This window comes from Rhodamnia argentea, chromosome 9 (assembly GCF_020921035.1).
Source record: "Rhodamnia argentea isolate NSW1041297 chromosome 9, ASM2092103v1, whole genome shotgun sequence".
Classification (NCBI taxonomy): Eukaryota; Viridiplantae; Streptophyta; class Magnoliopsida; order Myrtales; family Myrtaceae; genus Rhodamnia; species Rhodamnia argentea.
In genome coordinates, this window is record NC_063158.1 from 24,273,432 (window position 1) to 24,300,459 (window position 27,028).

General features: G+C 39.9%; 3 protein-coding genes across 4 annotated transcripts in view; all 3 read right to left on the reverse strand.

Moving 5' to 3' along the window:
• LOC115739702 (alpha-farnesene synthase-like) overlaps positions 1-13,077 on the reverse strand; it is an 81,962-nt gene extending 68,885 nt beyond the window's left edge. The window contains exon 1 of the mRNA XM_048285479.1: positions 12,861-13,077. Within this exon, the coding sequence (XP_048141436.1) occupies positions 12,861-13,013 (153 nt within the window). The 5' untranslated portion in view covers positions 13,014-13,077. The remainder of the gene's footprint in view (positions 1-12,860) is intronic.
• On the reverse strand, positions 8,968-10,863 carry LOC115739773 (alpha-farnesene synthase-like). Its single transcript, XM_048285481.1, has 5 exons — positions 10,475-10,863; positions 10,162-10,380; positions 9,937-10,078; positions 9,602-9,850; positions 8,968-9,449 (listed from the first exon to the last, which is right to left on the reverse strand). The coding sequence occupies exons 1-5, from the start codon at positions 10,777-10,779 to the stop codon at positions 9,147-9,149; spliced, it is 1,218 nt and encodes a 405-aa protein (XP_048141438.1). The 5' UTR covers positions 10,780-10,863; the 3' UTR covers positions 8,968-9,146.
• Positions 13,078-20,920: 7,843 nt separating the features above from the next.
• The window catches only part of LOC115739777 (anthocyanidin reductase ((2S)-flavan-3-ol-forming)), a 31,427-nt gene continuing 25,319 nt past the window's right edge, over positions 20,921-27,028 (reverse strand). Inside the window, exons 4-9 of one of the 2 annotated variants that reach the window (XM_030673029.2) lie at positions 22,945-23,139; positions 22,243-22,409; positions 21,952-22,152; positions 21,697-21,856; positions 21,342-21,555; positions 20,921-21,225 (exon numbers count right to left, since the gene is read on the reverse strand). In XM_030673029.2, coding sequence (XP_030528889.1) covers positions 21,081-21,225; positions 21,342-21,555; positions 21,697-21,856; positions 21,952-22,152; positions 22,243-22,409; positions 22,945-23,071 — 1,014 coding nt within the window. In that variant the 5' untranslated portion in view covers positions 23,072-23,139 and the 3' untranslated portion in view covers positions 20,921-21,080. Of the gene's footprint in view, positions 21,263-21,295; positions 21,556-21,696; positions 21,857-21,951; positions 22,153-22,242; positions 22,410-22,944; positions 23,173-27,028 lie in introns of those variants that run through there. The other variant, XM_048285482.1, reaches the window with a different exon arrangement.

Here is a 27,028-nt window from a genome sequence, read left to right on the forward strand (position 1 = left end):
AAATAAACGAGCTTTAATGATGATCATTTTTCTAATTACGACATTCAAGCCTGAAAGTGAAATAGCCCACATATTTCATTTTATCTGTCTTTAATGCCGGATGTGAGTTCTCATGGATTCTTTTAAAGAGAGTAGATTTGTGAACTCAAGTTAGACATTGAGCATGCCCGAACTATCATCTGTCTTGTATTAAGTGGAAAGATATACACTCCACGGGAAAGAAGAAAATATCGTAATACGTACTTCATATTACGTATGCATGAGACGACCAAGAAGAGTTGGCAAGAGTTTTGATCTCAACTCTATAGCCGTGTAAGACTCTTGAGGATAAAAGTTCCTCAAATAAGTCCCTCACGACTCTTACTTATTCTCAAGATTTCTTCAGTGTTCGTTATCTTAGAGTGTTGACAATGGTCATGAGATTGATTCGATCTAATGGGACATTTCTAGAAAAGCGAGCTGAACTAAGATTGAGAGGTTTAAGGGAAGAGGAAGATCAATTTATTTTGATGTCACATTCAATCTTTGTATTCACAAGTCGATCAATTATGATTATTTGAGTTTAATCATGATTGTGAATACAATGTATTGTATTTGAGTACTCAAGAAGATCAAGAAAGTTATTATGTAAATGTGAGTGATTGATCTAGGGTCCGCATACTGAATCTACTCTAAGTTAATATGCCCTTTTTAAGCTGCTATATACTCCCAACGAATGTATGGCAATGAGCTCTCACAGTATGCTAGGCGCACAAATTATTTGTTGATATGAACTTTACAAAAAAGAGAGAGGGAGAGTTATGTTTAACCCTTTGTGGGTGAATGAGAGTTGTTAACCCTTCGTGGGCAAGTGAGAGTTATAGGTAGCCCATCATGGGCGAACGGGAGATGTTGAATTTTATGGGGTATACGGTAAGTACCGTGGTCCACCACACCCCTTTCCCACATGGATAACTACCAGGCGGTTATCATTTTTTGAACATGAATAAAAATCGCATTTCTTCGTTACGTCGTAGAGTTGTCGTTTCGGACGTTCACCGTGTTGGAGTTGGCAAATATTTCGGGGACTCTTGTTTCTCATACCGGGCACGCCTACATGAGCTTAGGGAAACTGAAGAATGATCCGACGACATGTAACCCCTGCGCACGGAATGCGGGGATTCGGGGGCGGCGCCCAAAACAATAACGATTTTGGGCTTTTGTTTAAGTTGACCCATTTGTTGATGGATTAAAGGGATTTCGGATAAGTTTAGATTTTGGGCCCGTTTATGGCATATATATTTACTCGTTTTTGGCTGATTAGTGTAATGAGTTGTATGGTTGTAAACCTAAATCATAGTGAAATCTCTTTGCGGGATGTAGCCCTATTCGGGAGTGAACTTGGGTAAACCGTGCGTCGTCTAATTTTCTTCTATTATCTGTGTGATCATTCTGAATTGGTTTGCGATACATCCTTTCACACTGTACAAAGAGAAAAAGTGAGAACAAGAAGGAAAACGACAACGAATCTCTACCGAACATCAAACGGACGAAGGACTCTCTCGTTGCATTGTGAACATTTAATCTGCAGAAAATGAGGTACGTCCGTTCTATGATGTATTTTTCCGATCGGTGATTCAATATGATTATAGGGCTTGTTAATTCCATATAATCCGCTGCGTATGTTATTGGGATCGGTTCCCTTCATTTAATAATACTACAATTCTCATTTACATTTTCTAAGTTACAAAATATGGAAAATACTACATTCTACAAGGCAATGTCCATTGCGATCAGGGTTTTAAAAGTCGCAAATTTTCCTAATTGTAAGAACATAAATAACATGTATCCCGAATTAATTATTTACTTATCTCTAATAATTTATTAGCTATTAGGGACAGACATTGAGTTTTTGAGAGAATCGAAGTGGGCAATGGTCATGCATCAAGTTCTAAACTGCCTCGAGAGAAAGCTTTCTCGACTTTACCATCCATTGAATGCTTTCACCTTCCAAAAAGGGCGTTGAAGACTTGAAAAATCACAGAGATCAAAGATGTCTTTCTTCTTAGTATTTTTTATAATTTCCGCCAGCCCAAGCAACTGTACATTTGCAAAAATCGATGGTGTTTGTCCACGACGTTGAGAATTGAGGCTGCTGTAATTAGTTTCAAAACTTGCATTAAATGCTCACGCTCACCGGTGGATGTTGTCATGTTGTCCAAATTCTTTAATCTAACAATGGTATTTCCTTCTCTCATCACATGAATATACTTCGTATTTGTGAATATTTTTACGATTATTTCTTTTTCCAGTTCATTGCAATATATACTTTGAGATATTCCATACATCAACAATGAGACACGCTTCATTCGAAGATAAAAAACCTCGTGGTGAAGTTATCAGACAGATGGTTTCTTCTTTATTATTAAAAAAACACACTAGATAAAGAAAGATAACACGTCTCAAGTCAACATTGGGTTTTCTTCTTATGAGTGCAATCGGTTTATTGATAAGAGAAACTTTTCTCAATAAATTTCTGCAATAAGAATCGACATTAGGGATCGAGATGAGTAAAGTGAACTTGTAACCAAGCAGTGTATTATTGGGACTAGACCGCGAAAAGGACCAAGACCCTTTGATCTATGCCGCCTTTTCCTTGCCCTCTTCCTTGGATGAAAAGAGACGACCCAATCACCAAAAATCGAGCTAGCAAAAAAAAAAAAAAAAAGTCTTCGTCCCTTTAAAAAAAATGCCGTGCGAGGTAATATTCAGAATGTGATTAATTCACTCATTGAAGCAAGATACGAATGTCAAGCGAAAAAAATACATGAATCCAAGTCCATTTTTTTGTTTTGTGTGATGGAAAATGATAGGATTATAGTCTTTCTGGCCACAATGAAGCAAAGGAATTATAAAATAAGAAAATCACTCCTCTATAAGAGCCAAAACTTGACACAGACCCAAAGCATATATTCTGTCTTGAGAGTGACGAAAAGAAAAGAGGGGTGACGTATTTTTGTATTGTGGCCATCACTCAAAATTGTGGGTCAATCTTATAATAATTGAAAAAATTCAAACGAATAATAATAATAATAAATTCAGAAAGTCCGAAATCCTTCGGTTTCTGGGACTTGTCTTTTGTAATGAGCCCCTAAACGAGCGTCTTGTTCTCCGCGGTCGGTGATGAGCAGGAACTCGCAAAACGTTACGAATATTCTTTAGAAACATCCATTCATTGCATTAGTAAATTGTCCCATTAATCATGGTATTGGGTTAATTGAAGGACATGGGTTCTCAAATTTTGTCTTGATAAATGAAATTTTGTTCTTAAGAAATTTCTTGTCCTCTTGAATTTCTCGATCTCCCTTCAAGTTTATTTCTTCACTTTGAATCTGAGCAACGAAATCGTCGTTGTTGAAAATTCAAATTGATTCCACACTTGCAGTAACATTGTATCAGAGCCGGCACGCTTATGATTTTGGTTGAGGAGAGCATCTGATTTGTTAGACTTTCTGTAGATTTCGTGCCCTTTTTTTTTTTTTTTTAATGTGGTAGCGCCTAGGTCGTTTTTTCGCTGGCGAGGATATGATATGAGAAGACCTCTGTTTTCTATAGTTCTGAGATGATTTGTGTGGATCTCAGAATTCACTAAATAGTGAAATTGATACGACATATTTACGCCAGTGATAAGTATTAAGCGTCATACAAAGCAACTTTACTATTCTAGAATGACTAGCCCAACAAAAGCACAAAGAAATGGAAAGAAAAAAGCTCCTAACTCTGAACACAGTGATATGCAATTGAGATGCCTGCATTGCACTGGCTAGACAATCAAGTTCGCCGAGTTCGCAATTTGCGATCGCACCGACTCGTGAACTCCCTCTAACACCAGCTATTGTGCGGTTTCCTCTTTCCCTTGATCTTATCGCTGGCATTCTCTCGTGTTGCCGGGACCAGGTTCTTGAGCTTATTTTGCAGGATAAGCAGAGCTTTGACAGTGATTTTGGGTGGAAAATTTGCGTTGTAAGCTAAGTCTCCTAGAGCTCCAGCAGAGAGCTTGTCGTGATTTAGCGCAGCACATATTCTCAGCCTCTCTTGTGGACATAATTGTTGATGGACCTGCAAAACAAATTCTCTCCTGATAAGCATTTTATACAGGAAATGCTCAAGCATCTACATAGAATTTGTCGGAATAAGCAAGAAAAAGGTAGAAACCAATACGAAAATGATGTTTCCGCCGTGAAAATTAAGCGATCTAGCTATAGCACTCAGCGGTCTGTAACTTTCTTGAATGTTGTACTAAATATTAAGCTTTGAGAATGTGCTGTCGAAGTATGGTACCTCGACATAGATGTCTATGGCTCTGTATAGGCTGTCATGAGAGTCTCTTGCAGTCTCCGGCAAGATTGAGACCAGCTCTTCAAACGTCGTGGGCTTCACGTGCAAATCGGCAGCTACTTCTCCCATGTAGGAGTCAATCAAGTGGCCGACCTTCTTGAGCCGACCCGCGGGTAGTTGATCGCCTTTGTGCAAGAATGCTTTCATGATCCTGATGATCAAATTGACATCATAAGCATACTTTTTTCCCCTAGGCGATCGAATGGGCAGATGATTGACTGTCGCTTGGTCGAACCGTGAGCCGATCAAGCTCTCCAAGAGTTCTTTGTGACGAATGCTTATGCTCCACCTCAGTCCGAGGCATAGTAGCTCGAAGAGGCATTTGCAAGAGATGGTGCTCGAGTCCCAATCCACCAAAGATAGCAGACAGATCAAGCCCTCTAAAATCCTGCGTTTCTCGATGACCGTGGCGCCGACGGATTTCGACTTTTGATAATAGAGGAGGAATCTACTTATGGCAAAATGGTCATGTTCTTTTGATACCATTGCTCTCACTATTTTGTCTAGCCAATCAATTTCCAAGAACATAAGATCTTCAAACCACCATGCCATGTGAGAGCCATTGCTTTTGACACTATCCATGCTTGAACGAGGGTAACATGAACTGTCCGATGAAGACGTGCACGAGCTTTCAACAGTAGGCAAAGCTAACCTTTCTGTTATGCAGTCCACAATTTTCTGTACCAAAAAAGACGAATCTTTAGCAGGTAATAAATCCTGGCATTGTTTCAGAGATGCTAGTAGTTCGGACCAAGGCCAGTAGCTGATCCCTTTGAGGGAACTCTTGATTCGTTCCTCCAAATTTCGATTACTCGGTGCTTCGTCGCTATACATTTCCATGAAACGAGCCACGCGGTTCAATAGGACAATGTTATGAGGGTTTATCTCGACTTTGCCGTTGTTGTAGCAGAATCTTGACATGAGCTCAAAACCCTCTGAGCCTCCCGGAAAATCATGAAAGATCACTTTCAGCTTCCCATTTTCTGCTCCTGATTTTTGACCAAACAATCTGTTAAGCCTACTTGAAAACGATGCCATAATTTTCTGCACAAGAGACAAAAAACAGAGAGAGGGTAAAGAAAGGGGAAAGGAAAGGGAAAAAAATAATGCTAAAGTCAATTCGGGAGGGTCTAAATCTTTCAAACCCAATACAGGGATTACTTGAAAAACTTCAAAAAGTGTGACAGGCCTCTCAAATTTAGGAGAGACATTATTTTTTCTCAAGAAACAGGAATCCATCGATTAAGCAGAAATCCATCTCATCAGCAGAGTGACTTCACAGTTCGAGAAAGCCAAATCCCAATTGCAACAGTAAAAACTATGACAAGTAGCAACATCAAAAGAATTTCAACTGAAGCAGGTCATAAGAACAGAGAGGTGATTAACTGATAATTGAGAGAGAAAGCAGAGCAAGCATGTACCTTGTCCACCAGGAAAGTCTCAAGGCCATTGACATCTACTTCAAGAATGCAGCATTTTTCCATTGTTGGAGATGAAGACTGCAAATTAAAAACCCCTTCAGAGACAGAACTTTACCGCTTCATGAAAAAAGTTCTGCATATGAAAGAGCTGGAACTTTTGGGATCTTTTCCAACGAGGGAATTAAGTGAAAGAGTTGGACTAAGTACCCGATATGGGAAGGTCAGTGGGAACTGAGAAAGTGGCCAGAGAATCTGATTTCTATGCGTGGTCAAAAGACCTTTCTGACAATTGTGGGTCATAACATATAAATAGACAATGGAGGGAACAAGAAGCAAAGGTTCTGTTCTGTGTGTGTGTTTTATTTGTAGGAGTGTATGATCTCTCTTATCTGAGGTGGTTAAAACATCGGTATTTGCTTTGTTCCATCGCTATTTTGGATTTGTTAAGCTTAAAAGTCTTTTATGTACCTCTCGAATATTATTCTACTTATTAATTGAAAATTTACTTTCGATAAAAAAAAAAAAAAAGTACTACGGTTTGCAACAGTCAACACTTATACGAATATTTACAGTATCACGTGTTTGCAATAGGGTCGACTTAGATATCAAACTTAAATTCATCATGGGATAATGACACAAATATTTCCTAAGTTTTGACCAAATGTGCATTATGATCCCTAAACTTTTAATTTGTTTATTGCGGTTCATGTTTAGCCCAATGTGGAATGTGGTCCCTGAACTTTTGGTACATGTTCAAACTAGTCACTGGACTCTATGAAAATATCTTGTTCATAAACTCAAATTAATGGAAGAACAATATTAAACATTTTCATGTAATCCAAGAACTAGTTTGTAAATGTACCAAAAGTTTACTGAGCACATTGAATTAATTAAAAGTTCATGAGACCTTATTACACATTGGATTAAAGTATATAAACCACATTAAATAAATTAAAAATTCATGGATCGCATTACACGTCTGATCAAAGTTCGTGGATCATTTGTGACATTTTCCCATTTTGAATAAAAGACATGCATCATAAACATGAAGCAAAACGCCACCCCTTTTACAGTTGGTGTCCTGGATTTTGGTTTCGTGCTAGAAGCCAAAAGTTGGGGACAAAGCCCCGAGACACATTCATAAATTTTCATTGTTGAGCTAGAGGTAACTACATATAGAATAAGCGCACCAAAAGTCTTAAAACTTGTTTGTAATTGAATTCTAAAACTTGCAAAAAGTGCAATTAAGTTCTAAAACTTGTCAAATTGATGCATTCAAATCTTTTGTTAGCTCCGTCCAATTGGGCTAAAGAAAAATGATGACATGATTTTTTTATTATTTTCTCTGTCCTATGTAGCGCTGGGTGACTTGAATGCACTTTCGTGACAAATTTTAGGACTTGGAGTGCACTTATCTCTTACAGATATGACTAAAGTTCAGTCAACTCAATATGGTCTGTCATCTGATTTCAACTTGAATATATTGAGTTGGATGCTTTTTTTTAAATCAATACGAGCTTGACGGAGGTTGATTTTGTACGTACATGCACTTTCGTGATAAGTTTTAAGACTTGAGTTGCGTATTTTTTTTTTTTTTCCTGTTTATAGTTTTGACTGCGCCGGTATGTCAATACAGCATCAAACCCATATCTACCAGCTTGAAGAAGCATCTTCCAGCAACTGAGACCTGATGACAAACTTTCAAGTCAAGACCCCAGAATCAAAGTTTCGGACTGAGGAGTGGCTGAAGGTTGTGAAGGTCAAATGTTTGACACAATTTAACCTTTTCGCCGTTTCTAGTGCCGCCGATGAATGCACTGTCATTTGACTCTGAGGCTGCTTGTTAGTGGACAATGGATCCCATCCCACCAATAAAACCTCACAAATCATCCCATAACAGGAGGAGAAAGTATCTTCTGATCTCCTGTAGTCTGGCCGATCCCGTGGACAGAATTAATCACAGTGCGTTCAATATAGGAAACGCATTCGTTTTCCCATGTCCAAAGCGGTCCAATTATTTGTGATTGATTTGATTCGGTAGAATGGGTCTCATCACGATTTTTGTGCTATTGAGAAAATAATGTACCGTCACCGTCATGTACAACATTCAACCCTTGCAACAAATGGAAATGGTCAAATTAGGAAAAATGACATACATGGTTCTTGAACTTTAGCTCAATGAGCAATTAGATCTCTGAACTTTTAATTTATTTAATGTGATCCCTAAACTTTGACACAATCTACATTGTGATCCCTGAATCTTTAATTTGTTCAATACAATCCCTGAATTTTTGACACATTGTATAATGTGAAAATGTTCAATATTGTCGCTGATCATAAATTAATGGAAGGATTACATTGAACATGTACAAAAAAAATTCAGTAATCACATTGAATAAATTATTAGTTCAATGATCGCGTTGAACATTAGGTTAAAGTTCATGGACCACATTGAACAAATTGAAATTTCAGGGATTACATTGCACATTGAGCCAAAATTCGTGATCCATTTATATCATTGTCCCGTCAAATTATTATCACGAGTGTCCTTTCCTTTTCTGAGAGTGTGATTCACGTGGATAGGATGAAGTACGCACATGATTACTTCGTGTGATGTCCGATATGGTAAGATGGACATTTTGTAGAAATTGGACCCTTGCAAACTGTAACATCAAAAAATGATCGAGTTTTTTTAATCGACATGACGTCGGCTTGAATAGTTATATAGCTCGATGTTAAGTACGATAATACTATCGACGAGCTATTGGTAGCAGATTCGCTTGTCGACTACTATGATTACCAATGACCATGATGTGATTATCGGCATGATGGTGATTGGTCTACCATTATTAATTTGCATAAAGTGTTGAACACAGAAACTGAAGGCAAAGTGAAGATGTCAAGGTAAAGATACCGATTGATGGTTATGTCCAGTGGCAATTAAGAGTTGTAATCACTTGTGGATATGGTCGAAATGCCATCATGGAATTATAGGGTCGAGATGCTGTTGTAACTATTATTTTGAATATTAACCGCTCGTGAGCAGTTATACTTTGTACAAAGTTATATAAAGCCGTGTTGAATTGTTGTAAAAGACACGAACATCAACATAAACACTCATGTTGTGGTTATGCAATTTGCTTCCTGTCCGAATCGTCACTGAACCTGGTTCAATAAAAGCCAAAAAGCAACTTTTGAAAAAAGGCATTTGGCCGATGTTCTCGACGGGATACTTACACAATTATTGCTTAGCCTAGGATACAATTTGCATATAGCCCTCAATCTTTGGACCAGCAGCAGCTAGTCTAGCTTACACACCTGCTCTGTCATTACACTTGCACTAACATCTCAGTCGAGAGGGAGACGCTTGATCACAGTAGATAGAATTTGCCGCCGAATGTCGCCGTCTTGGACACCGAACCCATCTCCGAACTGGTAAAGCATATGCACAACACGAGCCGCGTTCACGGTGACATCGATGAAGGGTCGGAGAAATGGCATCTCAGCATTGCTGAAGCAACGAGCATTAATGCTTTTCCATGCTTGGTTTATCAACTCCTTGATGTGCCTCCGAGCGACGTCCTCTGACACGTTCGCTTCTCGCATGTAACACGCCACCGAGGATGGAGCATCTCCTCTGTCTCTTTCGGCCTAATCAAACAAATAAATCAATCTAACTTGTTAATCGGAATCGATCTCCTTGATTCAATTTCCCCGTATGAACACAACCACAAGATTTTCCAGCAAGCTAAGAATCTGTTCATCATGTCACATTAACATTTGCTTAGAAGTTTGATTATTACCGCAGACGTTCCCAGGTCGTTGCACAGTCGAATTATCACGGACACGTTGTAAATCAAATCCTTGTTCGTCTGTAGCAAATCTGCAACATCCTCCAATTTCTTGTGTCCCACATAATAATAAGCATGAGACATGATCAGCGGTCCAGAAGATGATGTCCAAGCATTGCTCAAGTACTCCTCCAAAGATGGTCTGTGGCCGGTACTGTCCCACTTTGCTTCAGTAAGTAACGCTTTGCAAAAATCAACCCACTGCGAAAAATAAGGGAAAAAGAAGATTCAATCGGAGATGATTAATTATGCATGGATATGTAGTTATCCAACAGTTTTTTGCTTACAGCTTTCGTGAGATGTGGTAGCACTTGATGCCAATCTTCATCCTTGCCAATGTCATAGGCAATCTCATATGTAACATCGCGAAGCGCTCGGAAACAGACCTTCATGCATTCGGGAAGCTGTTGAATCTGCTCCGAGTCCCATCTAGAAGCATTGGACTTTCCGGTTAGAGAAGATGAACTGAACAAACACGAAAGGAAGAGATAGGGAGGCATCACGTGGCCAACCTGGTAATGGCAGCGGTGAAGCATTCTAGCTCCTCCAACGAGCCATAAAGGTCGTAGACATCGTCGATCACCAATACGAAGATGACGACCTTGGTGAGAGATTTCCGGAGAGAGCTGAACCATGGTCCCGCAGAGAGTCCGAGGGCGCACAAGAAACTTTCGACCAGCCGATCCCTCGTGAAGTCCACCCGTTCGATAAGTCCCAGATCCCTCCACCACCTGAAATTACCGAAGCAACAAATCAAAATCGAAAGCTGTGAGAATCACACCATGTCTGGTACAGATGATTGAGCTTTGAGCGTGTTGAAATTACCTGGATATCTCTCTAAGATCTCTTTGGTGTGTGGCTTGGACCATGTTGAAATTGAGCTTGGCAAGCTCCAGCAGATTGCTTTGCTTGTCCTCCTGTTGCTCATACAAGCCGATTTGCCATTTGATGTCGAACCACTGAACCCTCCAGTGCATCGGAAGCTCCAAAGCATGGACGGCGCGTTTCAGGAGCCGACCGTCCAAACCGGAGACTCTTTCTCTGAGAATCCTAGTCGAGAAGGCTTTCGCTTCGACCAAAATGTTTTCGCCTTCCAAAGCCAGATGTGAAGCCTCAAGAAGCTCTATCATAGCTTCAACATCTTTGCAGTTGCTTCCGCTCGATGTGCTGCTTCCTTCTTTGAAGCTCCTTAATTCATCTGATTTCAAATTGGAAGTCAACGCCGACACGTGTCAACTTTTTAGTATTATCTCAAGAAAGAATTTCATGAATCGTTGATTTTAGGCGAGACTTGTCCTCACTGTAATAACAAGCTGCAAATTCCCGCCAAGTTTTGTCTGTTCATGTATATAAATTGGAGCAATTTATGTCTATAATTTACGCTAATTCCTCATGCATTCTCTCCATTAATTGGTTAAAATTAATTCTAAGGATATTAAGACTGGTATGGGAAGAACCAACTTTTGTCTAGCAATCTTCATTGATTTATGAGAAAATCTCAAATAGTGGCCTGAAGTGCCTTCATTTTCTCAAATAAGGGTCTGAAGTGAAGATTTTTTCAAATAATGGTCTAAAATGCCCTCATTGTTTTAAAGAAGGGCATAACCGAGGGCATTTTAATCATTTGTTTTTTTCTTTTCTTTTATTCCCTTCCTTCTCGCTGGTGGCCGATGGTCGGCCATCGCCCGAGACTCGCCATAAGCAAGAAGGAAGGGCAAAAAAGGGGGGGAAAAAAGCAATGGGAAAAAAGAAAAGAAGAAACGAAAAAAATATTTTAAAAAATGGAGAAAATGCGGAAATTTCCCTTAATTTGCTTGATTTTTGCTATGACCTGATAGTAACATCTCAAACGAATGAGTTCACAAAGTTCCATGTTTAGAACTTGCCTTGTGAAACGACATAGCCATCTTTGTCGAGGAGTCTAAACCGGAGGGAATTGGCATAGAGACGATCTTCCATGGCGAATACGCCGTTGTTTGTGGATGCAATTGTTTCAAGAGCTTCTTTCATTTCATTCTCGAAAAGGTTTGACAACCCCAATTTTCTCATGCTGTCGATCAACTGTAACTTGACAAGTGTATCGACTGCTTCCGATAACATTGGCTTTACATCCTCCACAAGCCGCTCAATTCGTTCTTTAATTCCTTCTTTCTGCAAAATTCGAGTCGAACTCGTTAGGTCCATGAAAAGGCTGCAGATAATTTCAATCTATAGAGCAAGGCAAGGCCAAGATGATGTGGTTTTAGTACGCGCATAATCGATTAGCTAAAGATCAAGTCTAGATGTGATGGCCAATATATATGAGAACATTGATCAATATTTAGGCTCCTTTCGTTTCCCGAAAAATAATTTTCAGAAAAATATTTTTTCATATTTTCTGATATTCTATTCCCGAAAAATAAACGAGTCAAGGAAAACATATTCCATCACTAGAAACGAAAAAAAAAAAAAGCCTTCAAAAATGGGGAAAATGATTTCCTCTTTTTGAAGAGAGGAAATCATTTTCCCTCCTCTTTGAGTCTTTGCATCCTTTCTTTTTTATTATTTAATTTCTTTTTCTTTCTTGTCTTTTTCTTTTCTTTTCTTTTCTCCTTCTTCCTCCGCCGACCGCGGGCCTCCACAACAGCCGGCAGCCCAACGACCAGCCATGACGTACGTCAACAAGCCCGAGCTCGCCTATGATTGCTCTCCGACCATTATCGTTGCAAGCAACTAACCAAAGAAGCGGGGAAAAGAAAAATAAAAACTACAAAGTCCAATTTTATATATACAAAATAAAATAAAAAATAAATTATTAAAAGAAGTGCACGAAGGAAAATCAAATATGATTTTCTGTACCAACCGATGGAAAATATTTTCCGGGTCCTTTTTCCATATTTCAGCCGAACACCCCAAAACATTGTTATTTTCCTAAAAAATGACTTCTTGAAAAACATTTGCCATAAAAAAAAAAGTTATATTTTCCGCAAAGCTAACTGAGGCTTAACCGATAATGACATTTATTAATGTCATGCATAGCAAAATAATACAATGCTCAGTTACCAAAAACATCAATGCGTGTCTAATGTGCAAATACTTGCATGATTACGTGCCAATGTGTTTGCTCATGTAAGGAAGAGATCGCTAGAGTTAGGGAGGACAATAATTTTAAAAAAAAAAAAGGGGGGGTCGAACTTATTAGGAGTGCAGAAGGCACAAATTATAATCTTACGATGTCGTGCTTGTTGTTAAGCGACCGGAGGAAATCGTAATTCCAAATGTTAGGCTTATAATTGGCCGATCTTCTCTGATGCGTCGGGTCCACGCCTTCCGGCGAATTCGCCGGGAATGTTCGGAACTGGGCTTGTTTTGTGCCGTACTCCATGACGAGCGACTGAAAGTTGTGAAGATTGGCGAGATCACGAATTTGCACGAGTTTTATGATGGGATGAGTGCGAGTGATTTGGTTGAGCACGATCCCTCCGTTTATATAGTGGAGTCCGAGGCCGTGTGACACGACCCAACCTCATAAAAAGCCAAAACTTAGATGACCCCTTAAAATAGCAAAGGCACGCGAGCTTGTTCTGTCATCATCGTAAACTTAGACGAGTGGTGCTTTGCATTTCGTACCCTTGGCGCTCGCCGGCCACAAAACCCTTGCCCGGTCACCTCACCGGCAGCTGGCCGAGTAGCGAGGGTTGTCAGTGACCATCGCCGATCAAGGAAAAAAAAAAACAAAGCAAAAAATAAAAATAAAAATAAATCCAAATAAATAATAATAATAATAATAATAATAATAATAATAATAATAATATATTTTATTATTATTATTATTATTATTATTATTATTATTATATCCATGAATCACTGAAAATTTAAATAAAAAGTTCACGTAGGACGATTTGCCGGATATGGCACTGAAATGAATGATTTTATTCCGATGTAACCGCTAAGTGAGCGGAAAAAAAAATTTATGGCAATCAAATGACATCGTACACAAATTATGACACTACGGGTGTTCTACGGGCATTGATACGATGTTATTGGTTTATAAAAACTAAATTTATACAGCACTTTTTCTTCGCAAATATCCTCCGTTGAGCTCAAAGGCTTTTCTAGCTAGGTCCCTACATTTCTGGGTCAAGAGACATTCGCCGCGAAACGAAGATTCGAACTTTTCCCTTCGGAAATATTCTCTTCGAAGCTCACAGATTTTTCAAGTCCCCATACCTTCGAGACTAGAAAGAGACCCAAGCGTGTGGGTCGCACGAAAAGAAAATTGGAATATTCCTTCGCCTCGGTTTGTTTGAGTAAAAGTGTTTCTTGAGAATTAGCACACTCGAGGTGCAACTGATGCACTCAAAGCTTCCTCAGGATCGCCTAACGCTTACATCAAGATAAGAAAAATGCGGAAGAGAAATGTGAAATTTCTGTATATTTCAATGTGTTCTGATAAAAAGTACATGTGTCTATTCATATGCGCTATTAAAGAACTATCAAAAGGTATCACAATAGTAAAATATAAATCATAATCCGTCACAAATATGCACAAATAACACAATTTTAAGAGATGCAGAGAATCAAAGGTAAAAATTACAAATATCTATGACGATATACACCACGACCCCCCCTCATTTCTCGTAAGTGAAAGCACTGCCGGAACTCCATTCTTTGTCTCCTTCCAATTCGTCTCATGCTTCTCTTTCCCGTCATTTTAGCATCGGAGATATGGCGTCCGAAGTTTTCGAAACACAACACGTGGAACCATTCTCAATGCTTTTGAAATATCTCTTAAATTGTTCTAGACCACAAAAAAGAAAAGAAAACTAATGTTTCAAGTACAATCAATGTCGACATGACCAAATAAGCTGCCAAATAGTACTGGAACGAGGTTATCCGTCACATGGAAAGGTCAGCACTGCCGTGTCCTGTTGAATTGGATTCACGGAAAGAGACATCCTAGGAGCGTGAAAGAAAAACGTGCCACAAAGATTCCCGGGCGGATCGATCCAACGTTGGACGACCTGCTTGTCAGTTCATGTCTACGTGATTGGAATTGCTTGGAATGGAAACGTATAGCACCTGACTACCCTCTCCATGGGTCGTGCCCCACACGCTATTGCCACGAGAGGGAAGAGTTAGCCTTCGACTGATATTCTCACTTCACCTATAGCGCAACATTCGAACATCTCTAGGTCGTTTTGGCCTAAAAAAAAAAAAAAAAAAAAAACCCCTCTTGAAATGGTACTCACTCGGAAGCTCAGAACCAAACATAGGAAAAAGTAACAAAAAAAGCCTTAAATAATTTAAATTATTACCCATTCAGTCCTAAAACTTCTAATTGTATCAATTAAGTTTTACACTTTTTGCATTTGTATTAATTCAGTTCATCCGATCAATTTTGATCGGAAATCGGTTACGTGGACGGTGTTTTGATAAATGGTACATGAGCCTATTTATAGGCTTTATTAGATAACCATCAAGGTATCGCAATCATAAAATATCCATCACAGATATGTACAATCAAAAGAAATGTGGAAAAGTGTATTGAAAGTCTTAAAATTTATCACGAAAGTACACTTTAGTCCTATATCTTTGAAAAAGTGTAATTAAGTCTTAAAACTTATCATGAAGATGTAATGGAATCCTAAAACTTTCAAAATGTATAATCAAGACCTAAAATTTGTGCAAAACGAATTCTAAATCTTTCAAAAAGTACCATTACGGAAGAACTTAATTAGATCAATTTGACAAGTTCTAGCTCATACTTACACTTTTTGAAAGTTTTAGGATTCGATTGCACTTTCGTGACAAGTTTTAGAACTTGATTACATTTTCTGACGGTTTTAGGACTTCATTATATTTTCGTGACGAGTTTTAAAACTTCTAGTGCACTTATTCCAAAAAAAGTACATGAAGAATCAAAAGAAACATTGTAAATATCTATATCTGCATGCATCGTTCTCTCCCTCCATTCGTATCACACTTCTCTTTCCTATCATTTTAGCATCTAAGATATGACATCCGAACGCTTCCAAAGTATAAAACGCGGAATCATTTTCAATGCTTTCGAATAGGAAAATGCTTCCCTAGTGATCCTAACAATCTTGTCAGTTATTTCTGACCGTAAATCCACACGCTATCACCGCGTGTTTTACATAAAGCACTCATTAATTAAAAAATCGCGGAATTAGAAATAATGACATTATTGTCGGACTATCGGGATAACAACTCCCTTCGAAATATCTCTCGAGCTTTTTCAAAGCTCAAAAAAAGAAAAGAAAAGAAACGACTAGTGTTTCATGTGACGAAATCGCACGTACCTATTCTTAGAATAAATGGTTACGTAATCACTTTCGACACCACCAATTGAGTTGGCAAAAATAGTGAAATGGGACTGTCCTTGCATGGGAGTGTCAGCACTGCCCTCTCCTGTTGAATCGGAGTCAACGGAAAGAGTCATCCTAGGAGTGCGACAGAGACGTGCCATGAGATTCACGAGCAGATCGGTACAACGTTGCACGGCCGGCTTGTCCACCGCGGAATGATGCATGCCATTTGATGGCCATGTAATTGGAGCCGCCTGAGATGGAAGTGTCTGGATCCTGCACAGCCTATCCATGCATCGTGCGCCACGTGTTATGGATGGCCACGCGAGGGCAGAGTTAGCCTTCTACTGATGTTCTTACTTCCACCCTCTTCTGACGCTACGAATTATGTAATCCACAACATGGCCCGTGGGGCACCATTTGAATATCTCTCGATTCAGGTACTACTCGGAAGCTTAGGACCACACGTGATGAAAAGTGCCGAAAAAGTCCTAAACAAATTGTATTTATACCAATTCAATTATAAACCTTTTAATTTGATCAATTTAATCATAAACGATTTTACATTAGCACCAATTTCATCCGAAAATCACTGACGTGGACACCAGTCATCTTACATGGCACGATCGGTGCTGGCATTGACATATTTCATTATAATTTAATAATATTTTGGATTTTATAAATGTATATGTTTTTTGAGCTTTTCCTTCTTTTTCTTTTCTTCTCATTTTGGCGGGCGAGGGTGTTGGGTGAGGTCTAGCGAGCCCTTTTGGCCGGCTGATTGTGCCATGTAAGATAGTCGGCGTCCACGTCAATCATCTCCGATCGAAATTGATTGGATGGACTAAATTGTTAACAATATAAAAAAATTTGGGACTAAATTGATCTGATTGAAATGTTTAAGATTGAATTGGTATTAACGTAATAAATTCAAAAAAAAAAATTGGTAATTTTCCCTTACACGTATGTATGATAAGGCAAATGTGGACATGATGCACGAGAGAAATCTGTTGGCTGAGCTTTCATTGGACGAGCAACACCGGAAAGATTCAATGATAATGATGGTGTCAGTCTAGTAAGACGAGAAAGAGACGCGTGTGGTCGTTTTCAATTAATTGGACCACACAGAAAGAAGATTCGAATTTGAATGTGAATGTGTTCAGAACTTCAAAACTCTAGTCTCCACGTTTAGAAATCCAAGTTTGCCTACAGCGTCTCAACAATTCAAATACAGCTTACTTAACAAGTTGCAAAGTCACATAGAGGTAGTGGCGACCGCAATCCATTTATTAACTCAGTCTTAGTAGATCTAGGTTGAATATGGGTCACTTAAAATTTTAAAAATGAGTCAAATCTAGTTGGATTGTCTAATGTGGTTTTGATGCAAATCTATATTCAACCCATTTAACTTGGACCCCAAACGTATGTAACCTGCGAAGGCCTCGGGCGAGTCTCGAGCTCGCCGGGATTTAGCCAGTCATCCCTAGCCGCTAGTTGCCGATCTCCATCCGCCGATCGTCGGTGGGTAGCGACCCTTGCCATACCTAGAAGAAAAAAAAAGAAAAGAAAAAAAATATAAAATTGGAATAAAAATCAGAATATTTTAAAGAAAGATAAAAAAAAAATTATCCACAGTATTTTAGCAATATGTATTTTTTAAAAATCTATAAGAAATAATTTTTTTTACAAAATAAATTTGATATCGAAGTGTTTTAATAATATAGATCAAGTTGGATATGGGTAAAATCGGATATGGATCGCTAGAAAAATGAGTCAATACAAGCTAAATGGATCAATGTGATGGGTCGGACCATTTTCAACCCGACCCTACCCACCCGTTTGACGGGTTTACATAGCGGGTTTTGTATAAATGAAATTGAGTTGTCAATAAATTAATCTCTTAAATTTTATTTCTAAGTTGGGAATATACTTGTTCGGAGACGGTCTTTAATTAGTTGAGCCGTATCTTAGCCTTATGTTATCTAGGATAGTCTTGAAGATCATGAAGTTATGTTGTCAACAAAGCTTAGTTTTCCATATGTGTCGTCGCCCTTAGGATGGTTTGGAAGAGATTTGAGAGAATGACTTCGCATTTCGACAAGGACTTTCGACTCAAGGACTTTGGTCTTCACAAGTGAGCTTCCGGCTCCGTCGCAGCTTATTTTGCAGAGCTAAAAGCGCGGTAGCTTCGAAGAAGACGACTCCCACCAGCCAGTCGCGTTGTGCACGGCCGCCAGCCCCGAACATCGGACACGAGCATGCCCACCCAAGCCTCCACCTCCCCAGCGGCTCCGCTAGCCCCCACCCGCGCCTCATGACGACCCAACAAACGTCCCCGACCCAATTGGGCTCCTCACCAGCAGTCGCATTGCGAGTCGAGTTTGGTGCAAAACGCCGCCGCCACTGTTCAACCTCAAATTGGGTCTGGTCCATGCCGTCGACCTACATGTGTCCGGACTTTGATCAGTTAATCTTGGATATCCATTTTTCACCCACAGTAAAGGCAAATTTCAAAACCCATCTCTGTTGTTGCCAGGAATTTGACGACTTAGTCTTGGATACTTATTTGCCTCTGCAATACATGAGCTTGGAATTTGACTAGTTACTCTTAGATACTAAATTGCATCCATAGCACATGTGAATCCCTACAAGTTAAAATCTTAGATACTAATATGCATCTATACTAAATTGCATCCATAGCGCATGGGCAAGTAGGTCTATTCGGTCCGACCAGTCTAGTCCCTCTTTAAGAATTGGGAACCGGATCGATTCCCGCATGAGCCACCTAGAACCGATCAATTCGGTCCGTTTCCTGGGTTGGACCAGACCAGTGGACACCCCCCACTACACAACGTCCTATCACCACCCCAATGATAATTCACTTCTCTATATAACATTGATAGGGCCAAGGCGGCCTGAAGTGGGTAGGGCTTGGTTCATGAATGGAATTATTGCCTAGGCCTGCCCATGTTGCAGTTTTGGTTGATCGGGGAATGGCCCGGCCCATCCGCGCCGCCATGCCAGGGTCACCTTGATCTTCATAGGTTCCTTCCGTTAGACGTGGCCGAGTTCTATGGAACCGCGGTTCCGGTTCCAGGTTTGGAACCGGCGGTTCTAGGCCGGTTCCGGTTTCGTTCCGATTCGGAATCGCCGATTCCTAAGCCCAATGGCTATTTTTCTCCAGGCCTCCTCCCCTTTTTTTTTTTTAAAAAAAAAACCGGGTCGGAACAAGCCCGGAACCAACCCTTGAGAGCCGGTTCCGGTTCCGGGTCGGAATTGTGGGCCCGGTCAACGGGCCGGTTCCGGTTCCGGGTCGGAACCATGGGCCCGGTCAACGGGCCTGTTCCGAGCCCCGATTCATTTTGGCCATGTCTACCTTATGTAATTCTAGTTCATTCATTTATATCAATTTGAAATATAATTTGTCGATTTTACCCTATCCCTCACATGGTTCGGACTTGTGGGAAGATATATTATGCTATTTAGGAGCCTGGTTCTCGAAACTTTTTTACCTGACCGAATCGTGTAAACCATAATCATTGATTTAGTAGGTCCCACGTGATCCCATATCATTCACTCTGTTTATGAGTATTTGTTAATCTATTAGGGGAGAGTTTAGAGAATAGGATGAATTTGTTTCGTGTAAAATGAATGATTTGAAAATAATTTTTTCAAAAGTGATCGTTTATTTCTCTTATAAAGATGAATAAAGGAAAAATGTTCTCATCCTTTACAACAACGTTTTAGACATAATGAGTTGTCAGTAGTAATTTTTTTTATCATTGACTAATTATTTCAAATCATACAAGTGAAATTTTTTTTTTCAAATTATTCGTTTTTCGCGAAACAGATGAAGCTTACAATAAGATCTAGGGCTTGTGCCCACCTGAACTCTATGATTGCTTATAGCCGGCCTAAAACCCAAAAGCTGGGCCTTTAAGAACATCACTGGTCATCTTCATGGGCTTCCTCTGATCTTTGGACTGTTCTATCTCACAACAGCCCTCTCCATACTTCAAAAGATTGCAATGTCAGTTTAGTGCTTATGACAAAGATTGAATCCAGAACAGTTAGTCAGGACTTAGGAGTGATTGGACCTCATAAAAGATTGAAACGTTCTGAAATTGTCCGAAGCCTTTTCCCAAAAAATATATATAGATGCAAAAATAATGTGGTTAATTTTTTCTACTTCGTCTTTCGTGAAATAATCGAGGGTTTAGGAACTAGCGTCGAATTTGCCATGCCTGCTTATTCGGATTTACCCTAAAAAGGGATTGTCTGAACAGTTGCAATAATTGGATTAATTGATATTCCTGATATAGTTCGACCAGAGCAGGTCCTTAAAAGACTCGAGGAGAGACATGGAAAGGAACTTCCGATTATGGTGGAAGGACCTCCCCCATAAGTCTCTTCGTATTCCCTCTATCCGGGGGAAAAAAAGGTTCGGAGGAAACTTAGAGGCCTTTGGCAGAAGAAAGTAGACCGTTGGCCAACTTCGATTGGCAATTACTGAGTAGGCAGATATAGTAGCCTCCATCGTCTGGAGTCACAAAGGGAAAGCTTCGGCTTCCTACTAGGTGAGACATGTGCTTCGCACATTTCCAATAATTGGATTCATTGATATTTCTAGTATAGTTGATCCGATCAGACATACGGTCATACTCAATTCGATGGGAATTGTTTGATCTTAAAAAGGGACTTCTATAATTTCTCACGTGATCCATTCCATTTCATCCCGTGTCTCCTCTAGTTCAAAATAGTTTTATTTGCACTTCGTCGTGTTTGATTTTCGGAGGTCATTCACTTGGTTCCGAATCCGAACGCATATTATTGTGCCTACACATATCGTGTCACTATCGATTGCTGCAAAAGATAAAGCGGAAAGCTATTAAAGTTCTCAGCCGCTACAGCAAACATTTCGATGATAACTAGATGACTTGCTGCAATCTCACCCGGTTCATGGTTCAGACAAGATGTAAGAGCTACATTTTCCAATTCACATCCATGAATCATTCGACTGGAACAAGCTGATCGATGGATCTCCATGACCTGTTATTCTTTCACCCTCTTCCTGGTCAAGCATTGCCCCGGTTCCCGCAGAACCGTGACGCCGGCAGCAATTACTACACATGCAATAGCCCCTTCTCCTCGAAGTATTCGACGCATTGGTCATAGATATCCTCAATGCTGTACTTGTAGTTGAAGCCCTCCTTGATTAGCTTCTCCGAAGAGATTATCAACTTGGCCTTGGATGGGAAATCCCCGAATCTGCATGCGGCAATCGGCAAAAAATCAGAATGACCGCCAGATTGGATCATTGGATGCCCAGAACCTGCACGTACAAATATACCGGAAAGTTTTGGTCCACATTGGTAGTGACTTACTCTGTGGGGGCTTTGTATTGCGGGTATCTTTTGTTCAGGAACTTTGCGAGTTCGGGAACACTGGTGTTAGCAGCGCAGCAGATGTATCGTCCAGAAGCAGATTCCTTCTCAGCCACGAAAATGTGGGCGCGGCAGACGTCCTCAACATGCACGATGGAAATAGAACCCGACAGCATTTGCATGCCTTTCAGGGCGTTCATCAAGAACTCGTTTCCTGCAAGAAGAAATATCAGAGGCATTAGGGCAAGTACGCTTGTCTTATGGTTTTCTGTGATTAGTTTTGTTCTGACATGGGATCAATTCTGTCCGGCCTCCCAAGTTAGTGAACTTATAAGTACTGTGGACGGTTTCGGACCTGTTAGCATAGACATTCCGAGACAGGCGCTGCTAGGGACATCCAGAGTGAGAGAACGGCCAGCCATGAGGGTCGGGATGACAGTTATAAGTTCGATATCATTTTCCTCCGCGAATTTCCACGCTGCCTTTTCTGCCAGCGTCTTGGAAGCAGGGTACCCCTGAAAAGAGTGAAATTGAAAAGCCCATCAATTTCAATTTGGTCTTCTTTAACAGCTCAAAAGCAAATCTGCATCCTATGGCCAACTGGTTTTACCCAGGTAGGCGGCTTCGCAGAGGTCAAGAAATCAAGGTCCGTCCAGTTTTTCTCGTCCATGACCAGACCCGTTTCCTGAAGATTGTTGATTGTAACTGAGGCTGCTGATGAAGTCAACACGACGCGTTTCACCATCTTCGCTTTGGCACAGGCTTTGAGAACATTCAGGGCACCCTGGATTGCCGGCTTGATCATGTCATTCTGTAAAATCAGAGCAGAAGCAGTTTCAAAACCAATATAATGTCTCATCGAAAATTACTGTAAGCTCCAAATGATGCACTAGTTTCATACCTCGGGGTCTTCAGAAGCAAAGTTGACCGGGGTCGCGACATGGAAAACGTAGTCGCAGCCGGCTACAGGAGCATCGAAGCTCGATTCGTCTGTGAGATCAGCCCTGAAAATCTTGAGGTCGCCCAACTTCTGGAGCTCATTGAGATGGGACACCTTCTTTTGATTAGCTACAACAATGAAAAATAGCAAATCAACAAACAGTTCCAACTTCAGCGCCTCATCCATTAGTTCCTCAGCTTCCACCCAATTAAGTCATGACATGTTGCTAACTCGCTGGAGTAAGAGAGTACTTCAGTAGTCTTTGAGCACGACCAAAGAGCACGACCAAATTACTAAATCGCAGTCTATAAAGTCAGAACCATGTCGCAACCAATTTTGTTGCGTTTGCCATCCCCGTTGATCATGGCAAATGCACGCTATAGCATCGACAGCCCGAGTCGGGCTGTTCATATTGAGCTAAATGGAAGAATTTGGTTTCATCCATGGGTGAATTGGCAACAGCTTCGAAGCGAGCGAAATGAAATTTCCCCTCGTTTCTGAGGGTAAATAGGCATTTTCTCAAACAAATGGGGGGTCTAATTGAAAGGAACTAATCAGCAATCAACGGGGGAATATGCCACAAAAGCAGAGCAATTCCCCTGTACCAACAGACCAAACAGATGAATCTTTCAAGAGGAGAAAGTTCAAAGAGAGGAAATCAACCAGGGTCCCTGACGGTGGTATTCACAGCATAGCCCTTCTCCAGCAAGAGCTTGACCAGCAAAGAAGCCATGAAACCAGTCCCTCCAACAACACATGCCTTCTTGTTCCCTACAACCTCTGCGGCCATCTCTCCCTCTCCCTACCCCTGTGGGATTTTCGATGCGGGTGAAGGCAAAACAGACAGCAGCAGCAGCAAGAAGAGGAAGAATCTAATAGTGGGCAAGTGCTGGAATTCTGCAGGGGAGCTTAGTTTTCTTATATGGGCGTTGGGGATGGTCCTCTGTATGTTCTTCTTCCCCCATCTAACCTGAGGGAAGAAGGTGAGCACGTGACCCTCTTCTCGTACCTTCACCTACGACTCAAAGCACCTAAAAAAGCACCTAAAAAAAGAAAAAAAAATTGCCCCTCATTCAATCTGAGATACCCCAAAAAAAACAAAAAATTATATATATATTTATCTGAGATACAGACATGGTCTACGTCAAAGTGACGTCACTGTTTCGTTTTTCCCTTTTAATTGGACCGCAACGAGGAAACATAAGACAGAACCGAAGACAAAAGTCGTCGCACCTAATTTTTGTAGGTTGGGAACTTTCGTGCGGAGAGTGTCAACCGTACCCAAGTCAAGCTATGTAAGTTTCACACGAACTTAGAGATCATATAAGAGTCCAGCTTTCAACATGGTTTGACAAGAAAAGAAAAGATGAGCTTGAGTATTGGGTTATTCATTCGGCTCGGGTGAGTCCATCGTATTGTAATTTCCTCATTGATTCTGCGAATTATTAATTACGAAATGCATTCTTTTTAAATGATTCTGTCGACGCCCGGAGATGACCAACTTTTGATTATTATCGACAAGTGACAGAATTAGTCAATGAGAGCATAATTTGACGAAAATAAAAATCTTCGATAATCGACAAGGTCATCAACATAGAAGCATAACTGATGGGTGGTTATGTTTATTGTAGATAAGTATTGTTAGATAAAATGGTATCTAGTAACATTTTGTGACCCCCCCGCCCCCTGGGGCCGTGCACACACACAATAGTATTAGGAAGTTATTATGTAAGCATCCTAGAGCCTAGAGGGTTATGTACACGCAAGTGTATTCATTATATACCTCAATCAATCCAAGAACTCAATGTCCTTACACAAATTCATTTTTCAAATTTTTCGCCAGCATTTCTACCAATTGTTACTAATGTTGTCCTTTTAAATTTTTTTGTCAATAAGCTTTCGTGTCCAAAATCAACACATGATCTTTATGATGTCAATTCGTGTCAATCCACCTATTTTCTTGGAAGATACTTCACCGCCCTTTTGGTGAAACAGATTCAAAGAGTTGTGTTCTCTGAGGACATATTCCATGACATATATAATCTTATCTACGATCATTTTTTTTCACGATTAAAGGTGAGCGGTTCGAGGTCTCACTTGAAACCTATTCTTGAGAATAGGTTTATCATTTTATGGAACATGAAATCTACCTTACGTAGCTTGAAATCTACCTTGTGATAGATTTTAGGGTCTACTCGGGTTTCACATATATTCTTAATTTAAAGATTGCCGTGAATCAGCACATTTAATTATCACCACTCGTTGTTACAATTCATTAATCACAACTCATATTCAGATATACTAATAAATCTAAAACATTAACAAAATAAATTACTCAATCATAAATATCATCGAAAATGGAAACTCAAATTAGTGATCCCGGATTACACACTCATCATCGAACACGATGAAATACTAGAGGATTGCGTGAATACATCTACAAAGAAAACCACAAAAAAAAAACTCGTGACGAGTTCCAAGTTCTAGACTGGAACTCGCTCCGTCGAAACAGGTTTCACAATTTTTAGAACTTGGAACGTACCATACAAGCCCTAAAACCATGCTCACCCCTGTTTGCAAATCACTTAGGATTCACAACCCAAACTTTCCCTAAATATGATTCACGAATATGACTTTGGCATCATCCACTTGTAATAATTAAGTTTTCATAATATGCACATAGCACAGCATGCAAAAGGGTGAACCGAAGGTCTTTGTTGCAATGCCAGGGGGTAGTTGTCGACTCCACCGGGTAGAGGATCATCACGTGGACAACTTCACGTTAGGTAAGCTTCTGAGCATTTTATGCAATATTCAAGATAGTATTTTTCTAGAAAAAATAAAATTAATTAATTAATGGATAAATAGATAGGTGGTCTTATAATTCTGTAATTCGAAAAAAAAAAGATATTCTAAATATTTATACCGATATAATTATATCAGTATCCCTTCCGTATTTATACAGTTTCCATGTGCAGATCAGAACGGACAAAGGTAACGAGAGCGAAAGAACACCAACCAGTAAGCAAAAGAAGCAAGCCAGCTTCGGTAGCAATAGTAGCTTCAAAGGAAGAAGACATGTCTGGAGAGCAAGGCACAAGATCGCGAGACATCGGTAACATGCCGAACATCACGAAGTCGCAAACGATATCGTCTTTCAAACTTTTTGATTGGTTCAATGTGATCTCCGAAAAAAATATATCTAGTAAATGCAGCTGAGACAATTCTAAGAGGATCCAATCGAGGACCCAACCTGGGTTTGAAGCAGACTTTCAAGGTATGTAAACGGGCTCGTCAAATTCAGATCCGAAGCTAAATCGGGCCTCCCAAATCCGATGAGCTGAAGCCTAACTCATTATATGTCGAAAAGCCCAAAAAAAAAATTACATAAATAAATAAATAGAAGCCTAACCCCTTTAATGGCGTGATTTTAATGGAGTGATCTTGATAATCCTTAATAAGAAAGATTCCACCTTTACTTAGGATCGTTATGTTTTAGACTGAGCCACTCACTGAAGTGATTCGACCTTTATTAGGAGGCAAAATTAATTAAACAAAAAAATTAGTTGAAATGAAAAAGCGATTTTTTCTTAAATCAGAAATGATTAAAAGCTATTAATGATGAAAAGTTGTGTTTACTATAAGCGAGTGTCGTGAGACACTTATGTCAACATCGGGAGAATTATAAAAAAAAATCATAAATATAGTGTAATTATATCAATTCAGTCCTCAACTTTTTATTTTTACCAATTTAGTCTCAAATCTTTTGAATTTATACCAATTCAGCCCATCTATCCAATTTTGACCGGCCGGTACTAATGTGGTGCTGCTGGCTCTAATGTGGAAATTTTTAATATTTCTATATTTTTTTTGTATTTTTTTTGTGTTTTATTTTTTTCCTAAATCCTTAGGGCCGGCGAGGCCACACGGCGCATCGCGACCTTCACCGGCCATGGGCGAGGGTGTCGCGGCCCTCGCTCGGACTAGGCAAGGGTAGCAACGATCTTGCTCGCCCACAAATCGAGTGAGACCGTCACGGCTGTCATTCGGACCAGGCGAGTCCTGGCCCTAAGGTTGGAAAAAAGAAACTAAAGAAAAAATTATTAAAAATTATTAACATATTGTTAAAAAAAAGTCTATGTCGGCGCCACGTCAGACCTTTTTGGTCAAAATTGGTATGATGGACTGAATTGGAACAAATATAAAAGGTTCACTACTGAATTGGCAAAAAAAAAAAAAGTTTAGCACCGAATTAGCACAATTATAATAGGTTTAGGAATTTTTTAGTAATTTTCCCCATAAATGTCCAAATAAAGAAAATTTACAACTTTCAACTTGATGTTTTTCTTCATGTGTAATAAGCATATTGAAAATCGCATCAAGTTTTGATATTGGCTCCTTATCGGGCTTGGAACTTTGGTCTGTATTGTGGTCCAAATGCCAACCATCCATAGTTCCTCAATTATAATAATTGGCATAGAAAGCTAGGGAAGGAATTAAGAGGGTAACATGGAGATAGAAACTCAGACAGATGACATGAAAATGACAGCACAAGAGAGAGAGAGAGAGAGAGATGGGTGTTGCCCTTAAATATCCAAATTGCTCTTGCTTCTCTCTTCTCCACCAGAATGAGATGGTCCCTGCCTCTTATCTTTTAGCATGGACATTTGCCTAGAGATCTTTCAGCATTTGCAAAGTTTGAGGGCACATGCCCAGCAGGTACACCGAAAGAAACCATCCTTAAATG

Coding starts and splice junctions, on each gene's coding strand:
- LOC115739773 (XM_048285481.1), bottom strand. CDS start 10,779: ATGATAGAGCTTCTTGAGGCTTCACATCTGGCTTTGGAAGGCGAAAAC. Junction 10,381..10,474: donor GATCTTAGAGAGATATCCAG/GTAATTTCAACA, acceptor CGGTAATTTCAG/GTGGTGGAGGGATCTGGGAC. Junction 10,079..10,161: donor TTCACCGCTGCCATTACCAG/GTTGGCCACGTG, acceptor CAATGCTTCTAG/ATGGGACTCGGAGCAGATTC.